This window comes from Saccostrea cucullata, unplaced genomic scaffold (genome assembly GCF_032062105.1).
Source record: "Saccostrea cucullata isolate Sc308-1 unplaced genomic scaffold, CSIRO_AGI_Scuc_v1 ctg1130, whole genome shotgun sequence".
NCBI lineage: Eukaryota > Metazoa > Mollusca > Bivalvia > Ostreida > Ostreidae > Saccostrea > Saccostrea cuccullata.
The window spans coordinates 428,324-453,397 of NW_026937409.1; the positions used below are offsets into that span (position 1 = coordinate 428,324).

The 25,074-nt window shown below is 33.7% G+C and overlaps 1 protein-coding gene across 10 annotated transcripts in view; it reads left to right on the forward strand.

Moving 5' to 3' along the window:
• The window catches only part of LOC134248159 (RNA-binding motif, single-stranded-interacting protein 1-like), an 82,622-nt gene that overhangs the window by 23,242 nt on the left and 34,306 nt on the right, over positions 1-25,074 (forward strand). For 2 of the 10 annotated variants that reach the window (XM_062730579.1, XM_062730581.1), the window contains exon 2: positions 7,285-7,307. The exons of 6 other annotated variants lie outside the window; for them this stretch is intronic. In XM_062730579.1, the coding sequence (XP_062586563.1) occupies positions 7,296-7,307 (12 nt within the window). In that variant the 5' untranslated portion in view covers positions 7,285-7,295. Of the gene's footprint in view, positions 1-7,284; positions 7,308-13,008; positions 13,160-16,675; positions 17,324-25,074 lie in introns of those variants that run through there. 2 more of the 10 variants (XM_062730582.1, XM_062730577.1) reach the window with 2 other exon arrangements.

A 25,074-nucleotide genomic window follows, 5' to 3' on the forward strand; every position in this document is an offset into this window, starting at 1 on the left:
TAAAAAGTTGGTGATAATATCAAAGGTTAAATTTTTTGCTCAAAATTGATCATTAAAAATTGATGAGCTGTTGTGAAATACAATAGAAGGCTAAAAGAGTTTCAGGGTCAGGGGAGAATTTCTATGATATGTGAATTTGATCTTTGTGTAATTCAATAATGAACCAAAAACTGGGCTGGGGGTGGGGGAGGGGGAGTTTTATCATTGTGAATTTTGTTGTAATCCAGTTGGGGATCAAAATCTTCAGTGATGAGGGTGAATAAAATATAAAGACAGGCTTCTTTATCAATCCTGATAAGGAGCACAGAGCAAGTCTGACCAGTTGGCAGGGGATGCTCACTCCTTCATGGCACCTGATCCTGCATCTTATGTATTATAGGTCCATGTTTGCTTACTCCTATTTTGATTTGTTTGAATGGACCTTTGAGAGCTAGAATGTTGGTCTTTATCTCCAAATTTTATTCATCTTGTTGTGGAACATGCACAACTGTTTTGTAATATTAGCCTCCATTAAATTCCTATATTTGATAAATTTTAAAAATTTTATGACAATTCCTCACAATGTTTAATTAAATAGAAACTGATCACAGCCTATCACCAGCTGTTGGTCTCAATGCAACATATTTTATTTGTCTCTACTGTTGCTCACTCTTTGGAAATTTGTTTTCTAAATAAAACACCAGCTGATCTAATTTTCCCCTACTGTTGATGAACTTATGGCATTTGTACATGAATAATGGGACTTGGGTAATTTTGCCATTTTTCAAGAATGGTTACAAATAGAAATTAATTACAACTCCATTTTGACATTCACTGCAAAATATTCTACCATTTCCACAAAGAGATGACATACAGTGTAGTTGTTTTTGTCTAGATACATGTTCTATGCTTTTGTTCAAGATATTTTATCTGTACCTCTTGTAATATAAAATGTTTTAGATTCTAATTATGTTTAATTAATTGAAAAGCAAGAAATTAAGTTTTAACTGGATCCAGTTGTCGGTTAATGAGCTATTATAACAAATGAGCCCCCCTGTATAGCCAGTGATATGAAGTATGTGGTAGAGGGACCGGTCATTAATTTAGGTGTCAGCTACAAGAGGCGGACACCTGATGGTATTTCCTCTCCGGGAGACTCCAAGGTTGTTTGTGAAATTTGTGTGTACATCACTAAGGACTGGGTTTGTGCAGGACATCTGTCTGGTAAAAAAGAACTGAGAGAATTATATTGGAAGCTTCCGAGATACTTTAGGTTTTGGATACATAGAGGAAAAAGTTGTAAGAATTTTAACTCATTATATTCATGGTCTCTGAGAGTTTGATGTAATTCAACTTTTGTCCGATCCAAACTCCACTGGTTCCTTAACAGAAATTGGACTGCTTGCATAACATTATAGGTTAGACAATAATTACTGAATGGAAATTAAAAGTAAAGATCATAATAGGCAAGCTTTCAGAATACACAGCATCTGGGTTAGACAGGTTTTACTGTACATGTAGAACTCTATACATTGTATTTGTTAGTATGTTTTTTGGAGTATGAACCTTGACCATTATGAAAGCTTAAAGGACAACTTTTTTTCCATGTTCAACAGCTTATCAACATTACATCATAATTTTATAAGTAGCATTTGAGTTGAAAGGGGGGATGAAGGGGTAAATTATGCATGTATATGCAATTTCATCAGCCTAAATTAGTGGGACATGTAAATTTGATATTTTATAATATGAATGTTAATAATTAAAACACAACATAAAACACCTGATTCCTTACCTATGAAATATGATATGCAAATCAACATTCCAAAAATTTTTGCATAAATTAAGGTTATTACATGGATGTAACTAATGAATTGGATAATGCAATGTATTGTTATGTGTCATTATATGTCATTTTACTATGACTTGTCAAAGTCCAGCATCTAAGCCTGCATGACCGTAATTTGTTGATTGTCTTAATTTTATTTTTTTATTTTAGAGATAACTATATATTTAAATAAAGAAATTTATACAAGTTATGGTCATATTATATGGCAAACGTCAAAAAGTGGCAGTCATGATTTTCTTTTAAATTTAGATTTTTTTCAGACTGTAAATATTTCATGGTTAATCTTGCGTTGAGATTTATAGAGCGTGTCCTATCAAATTTGGTAGGCAGGCAGGAATGATAACCTTCAGGTTATAAATATTTGGCTCTCTAAATGCAAAGAAGCTGAATACCAGCTGGGGGTGTGTAATCTTGTCAAATTATTTTTTCTTAATTCCTTCCAAGAACTGAATTTAATTTCACTTGCATTAATTTTAATTTCCATAGTGTGCATATCAAATTTTATCTGATTCCACATTTCTTAATTAGGGTCTTTATTTAAGTTTTGGTTTAAATTATATACTTCGGTTTAAATTGTTGTTTTGTGTAATATTGTTTAAAATTTGTTTAGGTATTTATCTTCATACCATTATAAAATGCAAGAAAAGTCATGGTCTTGAATTCGATCTCCCTTTTATTTTCAAGTTCAACTTTCAGTGAATTAATTTCGCATTGACACACTTTAAGCCTATTAAAAAAAAATTGCAGTTAACTTTTGGTTCATTCAATTTCATAAGTAATATATGATGTTCAAGATATAAACACTTCCAAAAATATACAAGAATCATAAATCATTCATTCAATTCAGGCATTTAGGCTTGAATGTATTTAGGCCCTTCTGTGAATTCAACTTATGTGGAATGCAGCACCCGAAGCTTAAAGAGATGAATAAATGAATTGTCAGATTCTCTTTATTGAAAAACACCAGATCCTGAAAGAGTTTTTAAATCTGTTTTGAAGTTGCCTTGGTGCTTGTAGGTGTTATAGAATGGGAACTGTAGCATTTGGATTCTAAAGCTGAACAGAGGAAATTCTAGACCTCGTAGATTCCCTGATAACCTTTTCTTTGGATCATTGAGTTTGGATACATTTCTCGTCCCCCCTCTGTTGCTGTTTTGGCAATCTGCTGAACATTATCTTGTCAATAACATTTTTTTTTCTAGGAGTGAATGATCATTTCACCTTCTGTTTCATTTAAATTTTAATGATAGGCATTTTTAGTTTCAGTATATTTATATGTGTGTGTGTCCTGGCCTGTGAAATTTCTTAGGGTTAATGTTGAAGTATGTATTATATATATTCACTCACATTTTTCGAATTCTTAGGGAAAAGTGGCTGGCATTTATGAGAACTGTTGTTTAATTTATTCAGTCATTTTTTCTCAAATTATGAAAAATCAGCTGATATTTCAGAAAACTTTGTCAAGATGATTATTTCAATTTTATTTCTTTCTTCGAAACTGTAATGAAGAACTTTCTACAAGGATAGGATTTCATTTGCATGTGTAGCTATTATTGAGAGTAATTGTGGAAAAAATAAATAAACAGTCCATGCATTGTATAAGTCCAAGTATAGGATAACTCGGATTGTGACAGTCAGTCAGGTTTGATCCTTGATGGCCAGATTAATTTTAGCTTGTAGTTGGAAGCTGATAGTTAAATTGTAGTGAACCTGACTGGAGATTCATGGGAGACAGATTCAAATCTCGTTTGGACTGTTGCATTTTTCTCCTTTCCTGGCCTGCTATGTGCAGTGCCTTTTAAAATTGCCATGCCCTGGAAGTAACAGGATGAAGACCAGCCAGGGAAGAGCCTCTGTCAGTTATTGTCTTGGTGGGGGGAGGGGGGCAAAAACCTTCAAGAAGTGAGGAATGTGATCAGATAGGTTTGATTTGTTGTTGGCCAGATAGAAGTGAGGAATGTATTGATCAGATAGGTCACACTAAAATTAAATTCATAATTTTTTTTGATTTGTTGTTTTGTTGTTGGCCACTGGATAGCTAAGTTTAGTTCAGTCACACTAAAATTAAATTCATAATTTTTTTTGATTTGTTGTTGGCCAGATAGCTCAGTTTGTAGATCGAGCACCAGAATGGAGATCCACTGGAGCCCTGAGATTCTAATACAGACTGGTCCACTGCATTTTCCTCCTTTCATAGTTCAGTCACACTAAAATTAAATTAAAATTAAATTCATAAAGATACTGGTCCACTGTTAGTTCAGTCACACTAAAATTAAATTCATAAAGATAAGTTAAGATCTGCGTTTAGAGTCTTATTACATGTATTTAATCTCACATGAATTTTTTTCTTCAGTAATGAACTTGCAGTTTGAGCTCTGAGGCCTTAGGACCATTATATATTCCCATAACTTTGCCTGAATTTGAAAAACATATATTATACGAATTCAAGTCCGATTCGAGATACTTTTTGCTCTCATATTTCATATAATTAAGGATAATTGTTAACTAGATTCTAGTTGTGAGCAATTATTATGAAAACTTATGTATCTGTATTCTGTAATTACAAGGGATGAACATTAAAAATAGTTTCTTCAAAAAGATTTTGCTGATCACAGCAATTTTAGACACTAAAATTTGTGAGGGAGAAGTAATTGCGAAAAAATCTTAGAATACCCTTCCCCAATGGGTAATAAAAAATTTGACTCAGATTTTAATGTTGAAATTTTATAACCTGAAAATTCTCTTTAATTTTCATTTACCTAACACTCAAAATGATATTCTTGAGTGAAGAGACTCCACAGATTGTGGGCAAAGGCAGAATCGATAAATTTTTCACCATTTCTGGTTGTGACCAAGAGAGATTTTTTATGGTTTTTACGATGTCTGATCATTGATCAAGAGCTCTGGTGCCACCAGTAAATTGAGTTTTTGCAGGTGAGATGAGGCTGACATTTCCTTTTGTTCATTGCTGTTTTATGGCCGATTGGGCCACATGCTAAGTTATTATTTTCAAACTCAAGGTGTATTGAATTCGTATAAAAATGAAGGATATAGGAGGGTAGGGAGGGAAATTTACTGTACTTTATAATGCTTCATGGAATAATTGTCATCTTTTTTTAAACAATTGTAGGCAATCAAGAAGAAGCTTTATTTCTATTTTGTCCCATAGATCTATATAAACACTGCAGTCTTCGCCCGATTTTAGGAATTGGGAAAACATAGGGAGAATTATAAAGCGTGAAACCACTTGTTATTCACGGATGGCATATTCTGTTTTAATTAAAAAGAATAAATCTTAATCCCTTATCCTTTAAAATATAAATTCTTAAGAAAATATCCTTCAGTCACATTTTTAAGCTCAGTGATGCCGATGTGTGTATCTTTTGTTATTCATGATATATTTATCCCCTTTTTTGTAGTGTATTAAGTTTCATGGTGGTCAAATTGTGCTATTGAAATTTAAAAAAAACCACTTTCTCTTGTTCAACGGTAAATCGGGACTAAAGTTTATTTTGATGGATTGCCTGTTTAAAATAAGCCCGTAGTGATTTTGTGTCTTATACCCTCAATTGACTAAAGAGATTAAGTGGCTGTATTGTTTTCCTCCCTCTTTTCTATTTTCAAGGGGTAAATGCAAGTTAAATGCATTTTTCAGGCATTCAAGATTTAAAAAAAATCAATTTTAAAAAATCTGTTAATGTAGGCTTGTGTTTACTTTCCATAGGGAAAAAAGATTAAGGGGAATATTGTCAGCCTTAAACTGTTCATAAATTTAAATGGCTAAGGGGAATAACTCTTCCAATACTTCTTCTAGAATTTCTTTACAGCTAGTAGTCCCATGTAGGGAATATAGAATAGGATTGTCTTAAAACCCAATTTTCAGTTTTCTTTAAAGATCATGTCAGATACAAACATTGTGAAGCATCTCATTATAGACTAGACTAGATACGGGTGAAGTACTGCAACTGTTGTATGGTGTTAAGGAGTGTTGAGGGGTTACCCCGATACCAATCTACACCCCTCTGATGCTATCACCGGTGGGAAGGTTTATATTACCTCTAGTCTACGACAGTCGTATTACGGGGTAGAATTTACACCAGGCTGTAGAGACGACAGAATTTACAGGGTCAGATATCTCGGGGCTCCAAATATATGATACCCGATACCCAACTTGATTATCGGAATTTAAATTGCTGCAATATTTCATACCTGTCTACAAATTGAAACCCGGTATACCAAACATGTACACTTGAATTCAATAATAAGCGTAAAGGGAAACGGTAAAACCAATTGTTTGCATAGATATACATGCTTACTAAATTCTTTCAGATCAGCCATATAATGGTAATAATATAAAGTTTATCCCCCTTTTTTTTTAACATCAAAAAAGATATATCTCCTTAAATCCTAAAGCAGCAGCAAGATTTAAAAAAATTCGGCTCAAAGAAATGTTTTTTTACACTCTGGAAGAAGATACTAGCTGCTTTTTGATCGCCATTGACACATGCATTCTATTTGGGGGATTATGAAGTTTACCCAGCCAAGATTATAGGTGGGATGTCGTTTGGCCGCGAGAAGCAATATTCATACGGAACAGTTGCGTCGTGTGTTCGTATCATCTAACACACTTTCTCGATTTGCCCCTTAATGATATTTTGACAAACAGATGGATATGTAAAAAAGAAGAAGGTTTATATTAAGGTTCCCTGTAGGATTTCTTTTGATCACTGGGTTCACTGTTGGTCAATTCAGGATTTTTTTGCATAAAACACAAAGTATAATGTTTAAGCATTGCTGCTGGGTACAGTGTACAAAATAAAGGGAGGCGCCTTTATTTAATGATTAACTAGTATAACTACATACATCCATGCTCCACAGAATATTTTGTGTAGTTTGTGGTTTTAAAATTTTGTGCTTTGGTTGCAGGTTTTGCAGATTACATATGCCGTAAATCTTACAGGATGTAGTACATGTAGTATATAAGGTCAATGCAATCAAAATTTAATTATGAAATTAATTATCATGTACGTGTGTCAAAATTGGTAAAAATCATTTCTCCCATTATTAATCATAGTTTCTGCATTACTTCCCTTTGGTAGATCTGTATGAAAAAAAAAAATGTGGAGAATTAAAAAATTTTTTTCTTAATAATTGTTATCAAATCTAAAACAGGATATTGACCAGTGTTTGTCTCATCAAAGTAATATGTCTGAGTCTTGTCCAGATGAGGTGTACGCGGATTTAAGATTAACACATTAATGACGCCTGTGTCCAAAAGGATGTCAGACTCAGTACGTCCTGCTAAGAGGACAAGATACAGGATGTTGTCATAGTTACGTAACCTTTGACTCCTCTGGTCCCCTGAACCCCTTTTTAGCCATTGTACCCTCGTACTCACTGTGCATCAGATTTTGTCTCCATTTTGGAACACTGCAACTTTGTCATTTCAATTCCAGGATAAATCGCCATGCAGTTCGTGGTGAGTACAATTAAACAAAAAAAAAGAGCTTGGAATTACGTATTGTATATGTATACATAGTGTATTCTACTCTATTCAAATACATTTGTATATTTTATATACTATAGGTGTACACTTATATATCGGTTTGTTGTTGCAGATCCTTTTGTATATATTCAAGTGTTTATACTATTATACAAAATAAGGCATGTGGCAGATTTTGGGATATTTTTTCAACCATAAAAATATTTTTTGCTGGCTTATCTTTTTAGAAGAGTAGTCTATAGAGAAAAAATTTTAATAAATGCAAAAATTATATTAAAAGGGAATACACATGCTCAAGCTTGCTTACAGTAGATGCAGATTATCAAGAATTTGTAAAGTAAGGATTTTTTTTTTCTAATATTATAAGACAAAAATTCTTTGATGTCTATGTGTTTTATGAGCATGCTCAACAAAGTCTTTGTATAGTTGGAAATTTGGCATGTCAGTTTATGTTTTAATTTCCCTGTAGAAAGAAAACAGTAGTATGCAGAAACAGAACCAAAACTTAATCAAACTACTCAATATTCTTGTAATCCAGTTTTGAAAATGTATGAATGTTTATATAAAAATATATATTTTTTTCTGTAACTTAACTGGAGTGTGCCATATTTAATGTATCAATTAGCATACTACCATAATACTGTATGAGTATATCTTAAAGTATAAAACTTTTTTTTTTAGGAATGAATTAATTTTTTTACATTGATATTTTTTCCTTAAATATTCACTGATCTAGAAGTACATGTAATAGGTTTATTAGGTTGTAATTATTTCAAGAAGGCATACACTTTAATTGTACAGAGAGAGAGAGAGAGAGAGAGAGAGAGAGAGAGAGAGAGAGAGAGAAAGAGAGAGGAAGATAGCATCATAAATAAAAATTTCCTTGAAGATCAAAAGGCTAATTTGTTGCAGCATTGAATTGGCCGTTTATGGATATGGCATACCCTTGTTCAGAATCAAACCAGAGTAATATCAGATTTTGATAGCCATAGCTGTCAATATTGTCCTAAATACAAGAACATTTGCATGAAACTTGGGTGAAAGGATTAGAGAGAAAAACGGGCTTCACCAGATGAATTGTTGTTTGAGATCATTATGGGAAAATCATGATAATTGAATTCTATTTCCCTGTCAGTCTTAAAGATAATCGATTCCCAAAACATTGTACAAAGAAATTGGATGGGATGTATGGCTAATTAATTAATTGACAGCAAAAAGAAAAAAATCTATCATCTCAAATAATTAGTAATTATCGTGGATTGAGCAGCACTCTGTTATATTTAGTTATGGGACCGATCAATATGAATTCTTGATAATGAGGGGGCGAAAGAAATTTAGGAAATATGATGTAGAAAATCTCAAATAACAGCCAGAAATATGATGATTAAATTTAACATTTAAGGAATCTTGAAGACAATATGAATTTCACAAAATTATTTTTTAACCCTCTTTTAAAATTCACCCTCTCAAATAACAGTCTCCCTTTCCCTTTTCCACTACTCCATTCAACTAGAATTCTTTAATGTGTGTTACTAGGTACATTTTTAATTTCTTTTGGGGGAGATAGAAGAAAGTAGATATTGCAATTTGATAGTGTCCTCCTAGCTGTAAAATTAATGGACTATGATGTTCTAAAACAGATAATATAACAGCTAGAACTGTAAGATCAAACTTTTTCCGATTCTCCCGAGTATCAAATCAACAAAGGACTTCATTTATTATTGATAAACCTTTTAAAAAAAATCATTGCTCTAATAAGCAGAAACAAATTTGAAAAGTATCATTATTTTGTCATCAGTTTTTAAATGAGAGATTTTTTTAAAATGTATTTTGCAAGATTGAATTTTCAAGAGGTCATATTATTAAAATCAGCTAGGTGTCCTAAATGTTTGCTTTGTCCAGTGTAAGTCCTTGTGTGTTAACTATTTCCTTCAAAGGGAGCTTTATAATGGAATTCAGTAAACATTTGTATGCGATCGAGATGGCACATTATCAGTTCGCCCCCCAAAAAAGACAAATTATTTATATATTCCAAAGCAAATATCCCCACTCTTAACACGACAGCCATTCGAACAGAAAAGCGATATGCAACAACATGTCTGTTAGGGGATATCATCAAACATTTCATAAAATGTTCATGCGACAAAAATACCTCGACCCCAGCAAAGACTTAAAGGTACCTTTTTATACAAACAGTCGCCAATCCTCAGGGCAAAGCGAGAAAACAAGTCACAAGAAATATTTTCATTTCAGATCAGGCCATAATCCCGAAAAGCCCCGAAATCAATTACACTCAAAGTTAAAAATTTGGCAAAGATTTTTTCATCGCCTTTAAAGAAAAATTTTTGGTGATAGATATGAAACGGTCTCAGGTGAAGCCTGGATATTGGGTGAATTACCGAAATCTCGAGTACCGTTATTGTCGCAGGTACAAATACTGACACTCCATATTGGGCAAGAAATTTTTCGGAAGTCAAGTCATTGAGAGACCCTAAACACATAGGCATAGTCGAGTTGACAAGTAGAACAAGACAACTTAGAAGTTCATTCATTATAAATTTAAGGCTTAGCAGGGTAGATATATCAATTTCAAAGCTAGCAGGATCCATAGACCAACTTTTGTTCCCTTAGTAGGCAGGTATGTCACGTTTTTGTAATTTTGGGATTTTTTTTTTAAAGATTATGGATGGCTAGGATAAAGCAATTTCAATTCAAGGCAGAATATGATTATATTCATGAGATACCTTTATTTTTTTGTATCATGTTAGGTAGGAAATATGACAAAATTGTTTGATACTTTATAATTGCTGTCATGGGTATATAAGGTTTAAACCATAAATAAATTTGAAAAATTAAGTTTCATAAATACAAAGGACAATTCTAGCTTCCTTATTTTCTGAAAAAAGAAATATTTATCAATGTTTATAAAAAATATATTCTCTCTTTTTTTTTAAGTTGTAAGCAAAGATATATTACTCTGAATTGTTACCCTGCCAGTTGCAGCATAAAGGGGGTCTATAGTAATTTAGGAGATGCACAGCTTAAATCACTAAATAATAATGCTGCATGCTTTAATCAAGAGACCAGATATGTCGGGTATTATGACATTCACATACATGTATGTAAAAAGATTCAGAAACATAATTATATAATGGATTTTTCCCAAATATCCATAATTAACATAAATTTTGTGAAGATTTGTTATTGACCTTCAAGCATTGGTATTTGTAGAGGTCAAGGGCATTGTTAAAATATTGTTTATGCAGCTACCGTTGTAATGTATTGTAAGAAAAAGGTAAGATCATTCCAATGGTCATTGACAATGGTTGGCAATACATTGTATATATTGAGAAGAGGTCAAGGTCAAGTTGATCTTTGTTTTATTATCCTCCAATCAAACATCAGTTTGTTCCTCCCCCAGGGAGACAAGAGTCTATTAAACCCCAGTATCACCTAGCCGTCAGAGCAGTGGGGTCAAAATCATTTTGTAGGATAAAAATCTTCCATCTTTTATAATATTGAGAACTCCCAAGAGCTTTTATATGTTCAGCAAGTCACAATGCAGGGTTAATGGCTAACTTATACTCTGTTTCTGTACAATTAAATCAAAGAGACATAGAAGCTGTGTCCCAACAGGAGATCAATATACTGGACCCATAACTCACGGTAAATGTCTGTTGGAGGGGTGGGTGCCTTCGTGAGGGTTTAACGGACCGATACAGGATCTAGTGGAAATCTGACTGAGATGTAATGTATGCCCAGGTCGATACAGGATTTTATTAGTTTGGGTGTCATTTCATTTAATTCTCTTTATAACAGGATGTTCATGCTGCATTAATCTTGAATTTGGAGAAAAAAAATTGGCAAAATACACATGAAGAATCATTTTACCATTCATTGAAATGAATTTTCTATAGGAATATGCTCTATAGTTAATTATTGATTTTTTTTTACCCTTTGGACACATGGATGCATTTAATGGGAAATAACTCCTGCATATCCATTTCACATCCTCTGTGCCTAGCTAATTAATTCTGATAGATATGCAGCCTGAATAATATTTTTTGCACATACAGTACAGGATATGCAGGCTGTATGTATTTAACCTTGAAGCCACCAACAGGTGTGCATGAAGTGACATCTGCTGCTGTGTCTCGAGATGGGAGCTGATCTTGTGAACCAGGACATTCTTATCTCAGAGTACATCCTCTCCCATGAACTTATTGCACAGAAAATCCTGGCCCACTGAAATTTACAATTTTTTTGTGGTGTAGGGGGATTGGATTTAGAAAATTCTTTTTCATTTAATTTGTACATAGATTTTCTTTTTATATTAGTCTAAGCTAGAGCATATACAAACATTATATACAGGGTAGTTTGATTTTTCAACCTTTATCATGAAGAAGTACTGTTGAAAGGGGGGAAGGAAGCAAAATTGATTACCGAAGCAAAATTAAATCTTTAAGAATTGAGAGAGAGAGAAAGAGAGAGAGAGAGAGAGAGGAGAAAGATTTGATGATCACTTCTAAACTATGGAAAATAACTTCAGGTGTGACAGACTGTCCCAAAAGTAGACTGAGATTTTTAAAATGTCTTCAAGGTATGCAGGTGATATGCATAAGAAGTTTGACAAACATTGAATCAGTGCAGCAATACCCCTTATTGAAGTCTTTACAATGTGTTAGGATACTTAAATAAACACTGTCTGTGTGCGATAATTCAGTTAGTCCATGGTTTACATCTTGGAATGTTGTTGCAGGTAGATAATGCAAGAAAATTGCTGCACTGTGCAGTGAAATCAGGAATATTGTCACCAAATTTACCATATCTAAAAATTGAGAGACAAATATGTTTCATTAAAATTTCATTGAAATTTTATTTATAGAAAGCTATATTTCTCTCTAGTAAAAATGTGTTGTTTTTTTCTCTTCATAATTTAATCTTAATCTTAAAAAATCCTGATTGCAGCTGCAATTAAGGATCTTTGTGTGCATGAGTTAGAAAAAATTGATATATGTTCATCAATTACATTTTTTGCAAATTAGTTATTCCCACATGCCCGCATATATTATTCAGTAAAATGTGTTACTATGTACATATTAATGATCTGACTTGCTTTTACCTAATTAATGATAAATATTACACAGTCAAACACCTTGAAAATGTGTTGGGTTTATTTAATGGGCTCTGTCAAATATTGACACTTAGATCTTTATAGGTCTCTAAACACAATCTAATGTTAGTTTAGAGAAGGTTCAGCTTTGACTATAGGAGAATCCCTGCTGTTTAAATTTACACTTAAGAATTTCATCCTTTTGTCGTTTCCCTGCGGGGTGCCCCATTTCTCAATCACTGACCACAAATAACCCCTCCACAGTTATCAGTATGATCAAATAGCCAATTATCAGGGAATATGGCCAAGTAACCCCTTAACAACAAAACTTTAAAAAAACAACAAAAATTCCTAGTTTTAACAGTATATAATAAACTGTAAAAACTCCATTTTTTAATCATTATTAAAGTTTTTTCACCCTTCTTTATCTAATAAATCTAAGATTAGGGGGAGGGCTTATTTTTTTTTTATCTCTATCTCCACCCCACAACTCTGCAATGACTGCTCCCATTGACCTAGAAAACAGGATACAGTGAAAATATGTGAAGTCACATGATCGGGAGTTACTCATTGAGTCGAGGGGCCCTCTCTGATAGCTGAACACATGGTGAGAGCTTGTATTAGTGAATCAACAGTCGCAGGGAATAGCCGCACTTTTTATTCCACTGGGGGATTTTATATATACTCTCTCTATTTTTAGCCTTGACATATTATGGTAAGTTTGTAAACTTTTCTTTTGTTTTGATGATAAGCTGTATTTTTTTTTTTAGTTTTGAATGGCCAGTCATTGGATTATGGGATTATCCTGTGTTGGGTTTAAAATCTGTTTGTGAATGTAGGTCAATGTCCACAGGGGATTTTTTTTTCTCATGTAAATTTCAGTCATTGACTTGTGACCAGAAATTTTTAATGCTTTTGAATTTCATTAGGATCAAGGTGTGATTCTTTTCTGAATATTTGGAGATGACATTTTCCCTCGAAACTATATACACACAAGCAAGAAAACACTGGCCAGGTTTTGGATTTTTATCTGCAGTTGTTTTGTAATAAGGGTATAGAACTAAATATTATAATTGCATGAAGAGTTTGATGATAATTTTTTAAATGAAAATTTCCCTCAGTAGCAATGGGAAAAAACTTTCAAATTCTTATCAAAATGCACAGATCGATCTTCAAAGATACACTGAGTTTCTCTTAGTTTCCATGGAATGTAAATTTTGTGATATTGACCCCTTATAGACTCGCTATATACAGACATTTAAGGGAGGGGTCATAGTGCGTTTATAGTAGAAATTTAAATATACCTGTTTAACAAGTGATTATTATCAGTTATCTCCAGATTACAGAGGTATGAAGCATGTTAAACCACACTCTATCGCTCGATCAACAACCGGGGCCCCTATCTAACCCATCGCTTCTCTCTCCATTCAGAATTCAATACAGCAAAATAATCGTTCATTGAGGCCTCCCTTTCGGCTATAGTTATGACTGTTTTCTCCTATTCTCTTGAGTATGTGGGTCTATTATGCTCTGTAATTGCTGTCAATTTTTTCGATTTCTATAAAGTCCTCTCTTGGTCGACCTAACATACATATAGACACACAAACAGGCCCCCCCTTTTATGGCTGTTCGTCAACCATGGAAGAAAATTATATAAACATTAGAATCACTAAGTGTTTTTTATCTTGGTAATCTTGCTGAATGCAATAGGGTGGAGACCCTCTCAATTAACTTAGATTCTTGACTTTCATACATGAGAAGTTTTCCTTACAAGAATTGAGGGAGGTACGCAATCTCTCTCCCTTTGGATGGGCCCCACAAATATTGTCCAGTTGTAGGTGGGCTAAACAGAGAAAGAATGTCCCTGTTTACATGGTTATGTCCACTTATAGGTGACAAGTGACCGAGCGAACACACACCAACATAAAAGTTCGATTAGGGATCTTCTTACCTGTCAACAAGAATTTTCATGTTATTCACAAGATTCCCAGAAAAAAAGATTTGTTTTTGGATAGTAAATTTTTTGAAATAACTGAGTATTTCTGATTTTACAAGGGTTTTGTATACTAACCACAAGTGGGTGTAGGTTTTTTTATTTCTATGGGAATCTTTTCTTTTTCTTTCAATGACAAATTTCTTAATAATTTTTTTTTTCTGCTTATATGCGTGACAGACTGAATTTTGTTTTGGTAAACTCATAAACAACCAAGCCCTTTTTACTCAATTATGTGGACTGCAGTTGGAAATAGGAACTACTGCTTAATTACGATGACAAATTCTAAGAGAAACGCACTTTTGCGCAGTAAAGTGATTTCAATTGTTTGTGCTTAGTAAACTAAATCCTGCTTTATTATTTTATTTATTTGTGACTAAAAGAAAATGTCTACATTGTTAAAGAGTTTTACCATGCATTTATACTTTGGTTATAATAAAAATTTGATTTGAAAAAAATTTGTGAAGTAAACAGGAAAATTTCTAAGGATGAAGCATAGAAGTTAGCTATAGTTAGCTATAGTACTTAAACTATGACCTGGGGCGATTACAAGTTTAGTGTAGAGGAATGTTTAAAAACAATGGCCACTTGGAAATGTATGTGTTTATATACTTTGAAGAGTAAAGTGAGCGGGAAAAAAAAAAGTGCATTCTCGCGCGATGTAGAGAATGTCTCACTCTCAAGTGATGCTGAGTCAAACTGGCAGATACAGAAATACAATAACGGGCTTCATGTCAACTTCATGTTTCCTTAGCCACCAGCAAACGGTGTGTGATTCCGAACACTTTCACAGCTCGTATTTAATCTAGTGAGAATCGAGGTTTGCTGGTACCCTCCAAAAAAGCACCGAATGACCATCTTTATGAAGGACCATGCACTCATAGAATGTCCAGTTTTTGTAGGACCACAAGAGTTCTGGCAAAAAAATGTTGGTAGATAGCATGAAGGCACATTTACTTCTAGTGATAATACAGATTTGTCCATGAACTATGATAAATCAATCACCATTTGCTCCCAGTTTATATAATCCTTAAAAATGTAAACCCTCTTAAAAGACTTGTAGCTTTACCATGTCAAAATGATAAACTTACTTGAGATTCTCAAAATTATTTTTTACTCAGAAGGGTTTCTACTTTTGAACGTTTACCTCAAACAACCAAAAAACCCAAAACCTTCCATTTCAGTATGATGTATTGCAGTGAAACATCTGCCTGGTGTATATAGATAGGACTAATAGTGTGAATTCTCCTTTGTATATAAAGCTAGAGCATTGTCTCGTTCAAGTGCCTTTCAAATAATTAAGAGCTTTTGCCCTGGGTTCTCAATGTATTTGAATTGAATCTGTGTGCAACTGATGGGCAGAAATTGATTGAGAACAGAGAACCCACGGAGCTTGAATCTAATGTAAACTGGTTCAAGAATGTTCCTATAATCGTAATATGTCTTGTTCAGACGTAGAGTCATTTCCCGAGGTATTTATTATACACATAGAGAGTTAATGCTGCTAATAGCTTTTTTTGTTTCATCTGATGTAGTCGTGAATGTTTTCACAATGCCCAGCTCTTGCATAATTCATTGTATTGTTTATACTTTTGATCACCCTGGATGATAAAACACTTTGTTTCTCTAGATGCGGCGAGATGGATTTTTTTTAACGTATGTAACAAAACTAACATGAAATATCGTTCCGCTCTTGATAGATTGAAATCTGTGCATATCTAAAGAAATCTTGTTTTTTTCCCACCTTTTTAAAATTACAAAAAATTTCAGGTTCTTTAAGTAATAATTTTCCTTTAGGCATGTAGTTTTCTTTTCAAACAGTCAAGAGTTTCATTAAAATATAAAGTACAGTAGGAAAGTTTTTTTTTTTTAGTGGATCTTGATTGAAACCAGTAAATGTATCACAGGTTACACAATAATTATTCATTTTCATTGTCTATATAAGGATGTTTTCATACGTACATCATGTGACAAAAGTCTACAAAATAAAAACATATCCATTAACTTCCAGAAGTTGTTAAAACATTAAAGGGAAATAACTATATGGAGTGATTGACTGTCAAATCTTGGGCAGGATATTGAATCAAGTACCCACATCCTTTTCTAGTTTGTACAGGGACAGGATGTAGATCCAATGACATCCTTAAACTCTAATAATTCACTTCCTTCACAGAATCCCACCAAAATCCTGCCCAGCAACTTAAGAACACTCTCTTCTTAGTTACCAGGACCTTAGCAACCGTAATTGTCACTTCCTCTCCCATAATTCCAAGTGGTCACTCACTGTACATCCTTAAACCAGGATCCTTTTGGAAGATCACATCTGGATGTCTTATATGGTCAATTGTATCAAGTCAAGTGTTGAGGTTATTCAATTCCATGTTGAGATTGTTTCTGAACCCTGTGTGGCTACGTCACACGTTTTTGCCGGAAGTTTTAACGGATGCTGTTGGTGACATTTAGTAGGAAACCATCCCAGGAAGCCACTCCATGCCCTAACTGAATGCTTCTTGTTCTTGAGAGACTTTCCGTTAAGTTGTATTTGTCCTGTAGCTTTCTTTTCCACACGTTGGGCAATCCTCCTGAGTCTTTCGCCAGTTTGAGCTGGAAACAAGATACATGGCTGTTTGACTTGCTCTAAGGTCCTAACGTGGAAAAATAACATTCAAGTGTTGTGACTGTTTGATTTTTGTCATCTTTTACCGCCATTTAAATTCTGTTCATGCAGACATACTTTTAGAGGATATACATGTGTTTTTGATCATTTGAAAGACACACAGGTCTGAAATTTTGTGAATGTAACATTTGTTCTCGCTAAGGGAACAGTGAAATTTTGTCAAACTGGAGTCCGAAATGGTTGAGGAAAAATCATCTTCTGATTCAGAAGTAAGTAAAAAATGCAGAAAAAGAATTATTTTTGAAAAATTCAAATTCATTTAAAATGGGGGCAGTTTTATAAATCTGAGATTTATTGCCATTTAGGGATGGGATAGGTGAATTGAGGGAAAAATCTGAAGGATTGTTCAGTCTGACTTAATCCACAAATATGCATGAACTTCAAGGTTATTTGTAAGCATTTTGAGAAATTATCATGTGGGGGAGGGGGAAGGAAGCAAAATTCACTATTTGAAAGGATGATATTTGGTTAAAGATTTATTTAAAGATTTTATTTTGTTTTCTACATTCAGAAAGTAAACTGACCCAATGACCTTGAATCCATCTTCGGATCTGAAACAGGATGTGAGAGGTTAACAACCCCCATCTTAGATTTCAGGCAAATGTCTTAACCCCCCATTTTTTTTTTTCAAACTTAGAAGAAACAAATTACATGATGTTTTATTTGGAGGGGGGAAGTTCAGTATTTCTCATTCAGAGACCTTATCGTGGAGGATATTTCAAATAAAAACGATGAGTGGTTAGAGAGGAGCTTAGATCTTATCTTAAGATCACAGAATACGGCTTATCATGTGCTATAGAGGATGTAGTTATTTACAGACCCTGTTTTTTATGTCATGTTTATTTCAGGTACACCTCGTCCGTATTAATCAGAACTGTTATCTTTTGCATCTGTAACTCTCCTGATAAAATGTCATTTACTTATCTATCTCCCCCCTCCTTCAGGGAACCAGGATGAAGCATCCCACGGTGGTGTTTGGGAGGTTTTTTTATGTTGGTTCTGAATGGTGCTCACTTCTGAAAAAGCTGTTTCCCCCAATACTCACGATTCGCCCCAGGCCATAGCCAAGCCAAGCCAAAAGCCATTTCCACTGCTTTAAATCAGGAAAAATTGACCTCCTTGATTTTAGTAGAAACAGATGCCCGCGCGGTGTATTTTTTATGAATTAGCTGAAATACTGCAGGCGTGCAGTTTAACTCCGCACATTTCCTGTGTAGAGAAGATAAGACACTGACTCCATTCCAGGGCTCATGATTTACTTGAACTCGTTAAAAACATTGTCCACTAATAGATTACATTTAAATAAATCTAACCCAGGGACTCAAGATTTATTCAAATTCATCAAAAGTCGACAGCTGATAGATTATGTAAAATTTATCATGTTTTTCATGATTGTGTGCTTGTGACAAACTGCAAGAAAAATTTTCACCTGCAACTCCCAATCTTACTCATTGAAAAAAACTATATCAATAAACATGAGTAGCTAATATTATAATATAGTGTACTCTATTGGTCAAAACTTATGAGGGGGCATCGCTCATATATCATCATGTCAGTTTTCTTTGGAAATTGATACACATCTTTATTTTCTCTCCCTTAAACCATTTAATTGTTCCTGAGGCCCCAGGTGCTTGCATTATTCATACATTTTCAAAGTGATTGTTAAGTTTTCATTTGTAATGCTACACCTTTGTTGTTTTGAAAGCACGGATTGGAGAAGAAGGCGAAACATCTAATTACCCTGGATCCTCGCCAGCTTTGAACCGTTAAAACTGTCTTCTCACCTTCCCGTCTATAAATAAACAAAGTGTATATCTATCTGTTTGTTTTCTAATCATTTCCAACAGCAAGTGTTCGATGTACTTGGTGAAGTCATAGGCATTCAAACTTTTTTCAACAGATTCGTGTGATTTGTTGCGAAGTTTTACGATTTCTGACACTCAGATGAAAATTAAAGTAAACCTGCCATAAAGTTAACTTAGGGCCCCTCAAATTTCGAAGAAGTTCTTTTTTTATGGACGCTAAAATGTTCTGACTTTTAACAAATTGTGAAGAATATGTCATGCAGGTTTGGTCATGACTTCAATATGCAAACATTTATAATGCAATGTTTCTAATATGCATGAAGATTTTAATTTAATTGCGGTGATTTGAAGATGCAATTAAATGTTTTTAATTAGAAAGATTTAAAACTGTGATGTAAATCTTCTGTTAATTTTGTGCAGCTTATTTTGCAGTCACTTGATGTGAGGATCAGGTTGCATGTTATAAAGGGATTGTGGATTATAATTGCGCATGAGAGGCCTTGCCAGCTATTCAGCATAAAGTAGTATTGTGGGGATCATGATTTATTCTATTTTTGACAATATTATAAAGAGAATATATTTTCCTATTTATGGCACTAATAATGAAATGGAGAAAACCAATAGAGGATTCTGGACTCATTTTCTCAAAAAGACGAAAAAAATCTCATTTGCCATAAAAAAGAAAGGAAAGATTATGGACTAGCTCTTAAAGCCTTTAAGTCTGTAGATTGTTCTATGAACTTTGGTTGAATTGGCCATCTTCTGTATTTATAGCATTACAGTAGACAGATATTGAGTAATTGTCTCAGTATAGATTGTGGACAAATAGCCCTGAATAGGGAGAAACTCGACTGGGGGGACAAAAATCAATGTTTTAGCTTGTAGGACAGGACACATCAGCAGAAATGCTGGTTGACTTGATCCCACGGGCAAAATGCAACAGATTTTACACAATGGCTGTATTTGATGAGGACAGATGTGTTCCCGGAACATGCAGGCCAGGCTTTGTTATCAATAACAGTCCTTCTCAGTATTAAATATGTACAAAGACTGTTTATTCATATGTGTTACAGATATATATATACCATCTTTAAAGTATCAACTGAAGGCTTTTCAATAATAGCTTCCAAAGTTTGGCAATTTGAACTAGCATTGCCCCCCCCCCCCCCCATAAGGGTCCCCTGCAACTGCTCGCTTGAGCCCTGTTTCCCTATTAGGATCCTGTATATAAAGTCTGTTTTGCACACTGAGCTACCTTTAAGGGTCAAGTCTGTGTTTTCCACTCAGGCCTTAGTTTTCCCCATTTAGGGCCCTGTGTAAGTCTGTTAACTGAAGCCTGTGTTCCACCTTAAAGGACCCCCTGAAACATGGTATTGGGGAAAACGAGATAATGGGACACACATTTTATAGGGGGACATACTGAGGCTATGTACTCCAGTGTTTATCTTTTGAATTAGTTGAATGATAATAATGTGTGCAGCATTCTGATGCCATAAATTTGGAACATTAATGGCCATGATAACCCAGATTTTATTGATGGGAAATTTTCATGTGAAATTTTTACTTTGAAAGGTACTATCCATCATGGAAAGGTTCTATAGGGTTTTTTTTTGTATGTTTGTTTGTTGAAGAGGGACAAATATTTTTTAAGCAGTACATAACTCAGAAAAAAAGTTTAAAAATCAATACACCCCTTTAAATGTGATCAGGTTTATAATTTGTGATATCGATTTAAATCATGGATACATTTTTGTTTTAAAACTTTGGGTTTACCCCCCTAACATTACAAGAGTTCCTCCTCTATATGGGAGGGACTCACAAATACTTAGATCACTTAATAAAATGGGGGTACAGCACAGCTAGGTTTTTTCTTGTGTGTTTAATTTAATACAGTGCGATATATTACAAGATCACAGAGATAAAATATTAAGGGGATGTTTACATTTCTTAGAAGTGTTGAATCTTCTCACATAATTTTGGCAGCTGCTTGCAAGTAGGTTTATATATGTGTATTATGAGATATCGTGTTCTGTTAATTTTTGGCTGGTAATTTCTTTAAAAACAATTATTTCTGTGAGGTTAATGTGTAGCAACTAAGAATAGCAGTCTTTAGAGTTAACTGTACTAAGCATGAAGCGGGGCCCCCACGATGCATAATGACAAATAAAATGTTCATTGATTGAGTTATTGATTTCAGCCAGGTTACACATTTAGGGGTCTTGTGTGTCTAATTTTAATCCATTAACAAAATTTGACGCAATAAAACAAAAATACGGATTCGAAACAGGAGCCTTTGTACACAATTTTCTGTTGTTTATCTTTTGCGCTGTTACGATGTTATTTGGGATTAGATCATGGCTTGCCAAGTTGACAATGAACTGTATTTTCAGACTTTTAAATATTTTAGGAGATATGTTTATGACAAGGATAGTCGTAATCGAGTGTAAGCAGTGATTATATATCGAGATTCTACATTTTTTGGGGTGTAATTATTTTATTTACTAGAGAGTCTCTCTTTAAAGAAAGAAACCAAAGCTCAATGAAAAAGCCTTTTTTACTTGCTGTATAATTTTTCTTTTATGAGCTGAATCGCATTACATAATTCGAAATGATTGGTTTAACACTTGTATCGGTTTAGAACAGAGATTGAATTCTTCCGTTCATTTACTTTGTAATTGCTAGTTTATTTTTTTCTTGCCTCCTTGATTAAGCATGTTAAAACAGAAAAAAACCAGTCGGCTTCCGGAATTCATGTGGGTTCGCATATTTAGTGCTCGTTAATTTCCTCAATAAAAAATCTCTTTAAACACTAAACAATGAGCACATTTACCCCGAAAAAAGATTTCACACAAATCCCTTTCTTTACACAAGTGATATATTCTTCTGCGTTGTAGAGATACTGTTTACTTCTCATGAATAGTTGATAAACATTCGGCAAATATTGAATGTGTCTTAAATCTATATTACAAATTAAATTCATTGAAGCTTAAAGGCATTTAAAGTTCGATCTTTTTTAAAAAAAAAAGTAAATTCAGTCGAGGCCTTTTTTTTAATGCTACACAATGGGCTTGCTGTCAATTTGAGACACGCACTTTAAATTCGACATTCCCTTCCCAGTTTTTCTTAATCGAGTGACTTCGAGTGGTCCACTAAAGATTTAAAAACCTCCACTGGAAAGTAACTGGGCGTTCGGAGGATCATCTGCCGATTTTATAAGCCTAGTGACTCTACAGATTAGTGTGTGACGTTGAGCGGTGAAGGTCCTTTACACACAGTGTCCGGCAGGAAAAACTAAATCTGAAGTAAATGACCTTTATGTAGTGTAAAGTCAGAGTCAGTCTCGTTAGGTTTAACATTGATAGACAATCTACAGCTTTTACCTCGGTGGATTTATTTTTAGTTTATTTGTTGTTGGATTCATATTCGCCTACTAGCTTAGTCAGGTAGTTGTATTTTTACTTCTCTCTTATTTGTAAAAATTATGTAAAAATGTAAAAAAAAAACTGGGTCATTTGCTTTTCATTTTAACTGGACAATTTAGATTTAAAAAAATATCATTTTAGAAAGATTTAAGATATTGGTTTGAACTCAAATGTGAGCTCCAGAAACTTGGGTATATGTTGTACATAATAACTTGCATGAATACCAGTACATAGTCTTATTTTGAATGTGTTAAAGTTACCTGCCTGAGTGATCACGAATTTGTGTAGGTGAAAAATCCATCTACCTTATTTAACAAACCTGTTAATGTAAATTGTCACCTGAAAATGAGTTTTTTACCTGTAAGAAATGTTCAGGTGTCTGTTACTATTATCATTTTAACTTCTTCACAGACCACATAACAGGTACGTGTAAAACACAGAAAAAAAGGGGGGGGGGGAATGGAGGTATTTGAATGTTAAGTTGGGGGGAGGGAGGAGGGACTTTCTTTTAAATTAATTAGGTCATTGACAGAAGATTTTTACCTGTGGAGAAAGAGAGTGGAGGGAAGGGAAGGAGAGAGAGAGGAGGGAGAGAAGAGAGTGATAGAGAGAGAGGGGGGAAGGAAAAGCAGGGGACTTTCATTTAAATTAGGACTTTGAGAGAAGTTTTTGACCTGTTTGAAAGGGAGAGAGAGAGCTTTCTTTTAAATCAGGCCATTGATAGAAGTATTTGACCTCTTTAGTCTCTTGAGACAAGAAAAGAAGGATTAGATTTTACACAATAGTTATTCAGGAGTGGCAGAAAGACAGATTGCCTGTTGATAAATTTCTTTGTTTTGGGGAGAATTTGATCAGACAACTGTTTTTCCTTGATTGATAGAGAAGGATGTCTTAGGGAATCAGCACTGATTTCACTGTCAGGAAAGTGGGGAAAAAATCCCTTCTCCCCTATTATCATTGACAGTGCAAGGAATTTCTACCGACATCATTGGGGATGTGGAAGGGAAACGGTTTGGTTAATTGGTGGAATTGGCAAATTTTGATTGAATTAATCTCTTTTTCTTCTGAAATTGTGATTGGCTTTGTGGAATGTTTGGTTTTCCACTCTCTCTCTGATCTCTGGGATGAATGATTGGGTTCTAGGTCAAAACAATTTGTGTATGATCTTTGAGAGCATTGACCTGTTTTAAAAGGGAAAAATATATATGACAATAAACCATTGTACTTTTTCTTTAACTTTGTCTGAAATGGATACTATCTTTTTTTAAACTGAGATGGGAATATATATAATGATAAATTCCAGATAAATTTTTAATTAGTATTGCTTGATAGAATAATAATATTGCTTGATAGAATAATAATATCTTGAATTTCTTGTTCCATATCAAAAATTCAACGTCAATTACATTAAGCTACCATATTTAAACATGCTTTCCATAAATATCAGATTTATTAATGCTGCATCTATTATTAATCGAATAGAATTCATCCTATAATGCCAGCTGTTATTATCAAAATTCATCTTTAACTTTGGAAGAAATTAACTGATATGCACACTAGGTAGGAGAAAGTATACTGTAATGGTTTCATTTTGACAGAAGTCATTTACTAATGGTTTATTAAAATTAAGCTGTGTTTGTTAATTGGTTTGTGACAAAGGTAAACTATTTTGTTTATATTGTGAACATGGAGCTTGGTAAGATTATATCATGTACATTGTATAATTAAAAGAAATAAACAAACAACCTGCATGGATATTATTGACATAGATTGACTGTAGACTTATACTAAATATTTTGAAAATGAAGTGTCATTTATAGTGTACGATAACAATTTTGTGAAGGTTAGACAGGCAAATGCATAAATAGAATCTCACGTAAACAAAATATAATCTCTCGTAACAAATTATCTCCGGTTCATGTGTAATTTGATCTCCCCCTTTCTAAATGCAATCTAAATTATGCAAGTTTTAATTATCTGAAAATATATATTGATTCTCAAGATATTTGAAGGTAGCTAGACCATGTAATTATTTCTGATCGTATTTTTATGAAGTTTTAAAGTGTAAAATTGACCTTGTAAAGTTTAAAATTGATTTTCATTGAAACTATTCCAGGTTACATGTAAAAACCTTAAAATCTGTGATATGACTTAAAAACTGCCAGTTACAAATGATAAAACCCTTAAAATTTTTAAGGCTTGGCCTAATTGCAGGTACCTGTGACGTAAGACATAACTGCACAGGTGAAATGGTGTCTTGTCTAGATTTATAGCTCTGCCAGTTTTGGGGGTAGGACAATGCGAATATTGTATATCTGCCCTGAAAAATGAGATGTTTATATCTTTCAATTGATAAGAAATTTAAAATTTACCTGGCATTTGTGTTTGAATAGAGTTAATTTTGTTTGAACAGACAAAACTTAAAATATGTGGCTACGTAGCAGAGAAGATATTTTACACTTGATAGATAACGAGCAATGGCATCGCCATCGTCTTCGCTGGCATTTGTCTATTCTTTTTTGCATAAATCCCAAATTCAAAGTCCAAACATGAAATATTTTGCATCATCTTGAACTTTGTAAGAAAAATCAGTAAGTTTCATGCAAGGTTGATGACATTTTGTCATTTTTAAGCAGAAAAACCATGGCATTAGAAAACAGGTGCTCTTTTCGGTAAGGTGAATACCTTGCAAACAAGTGTGACCACACATAACACGGCACCGGTGAATGAATT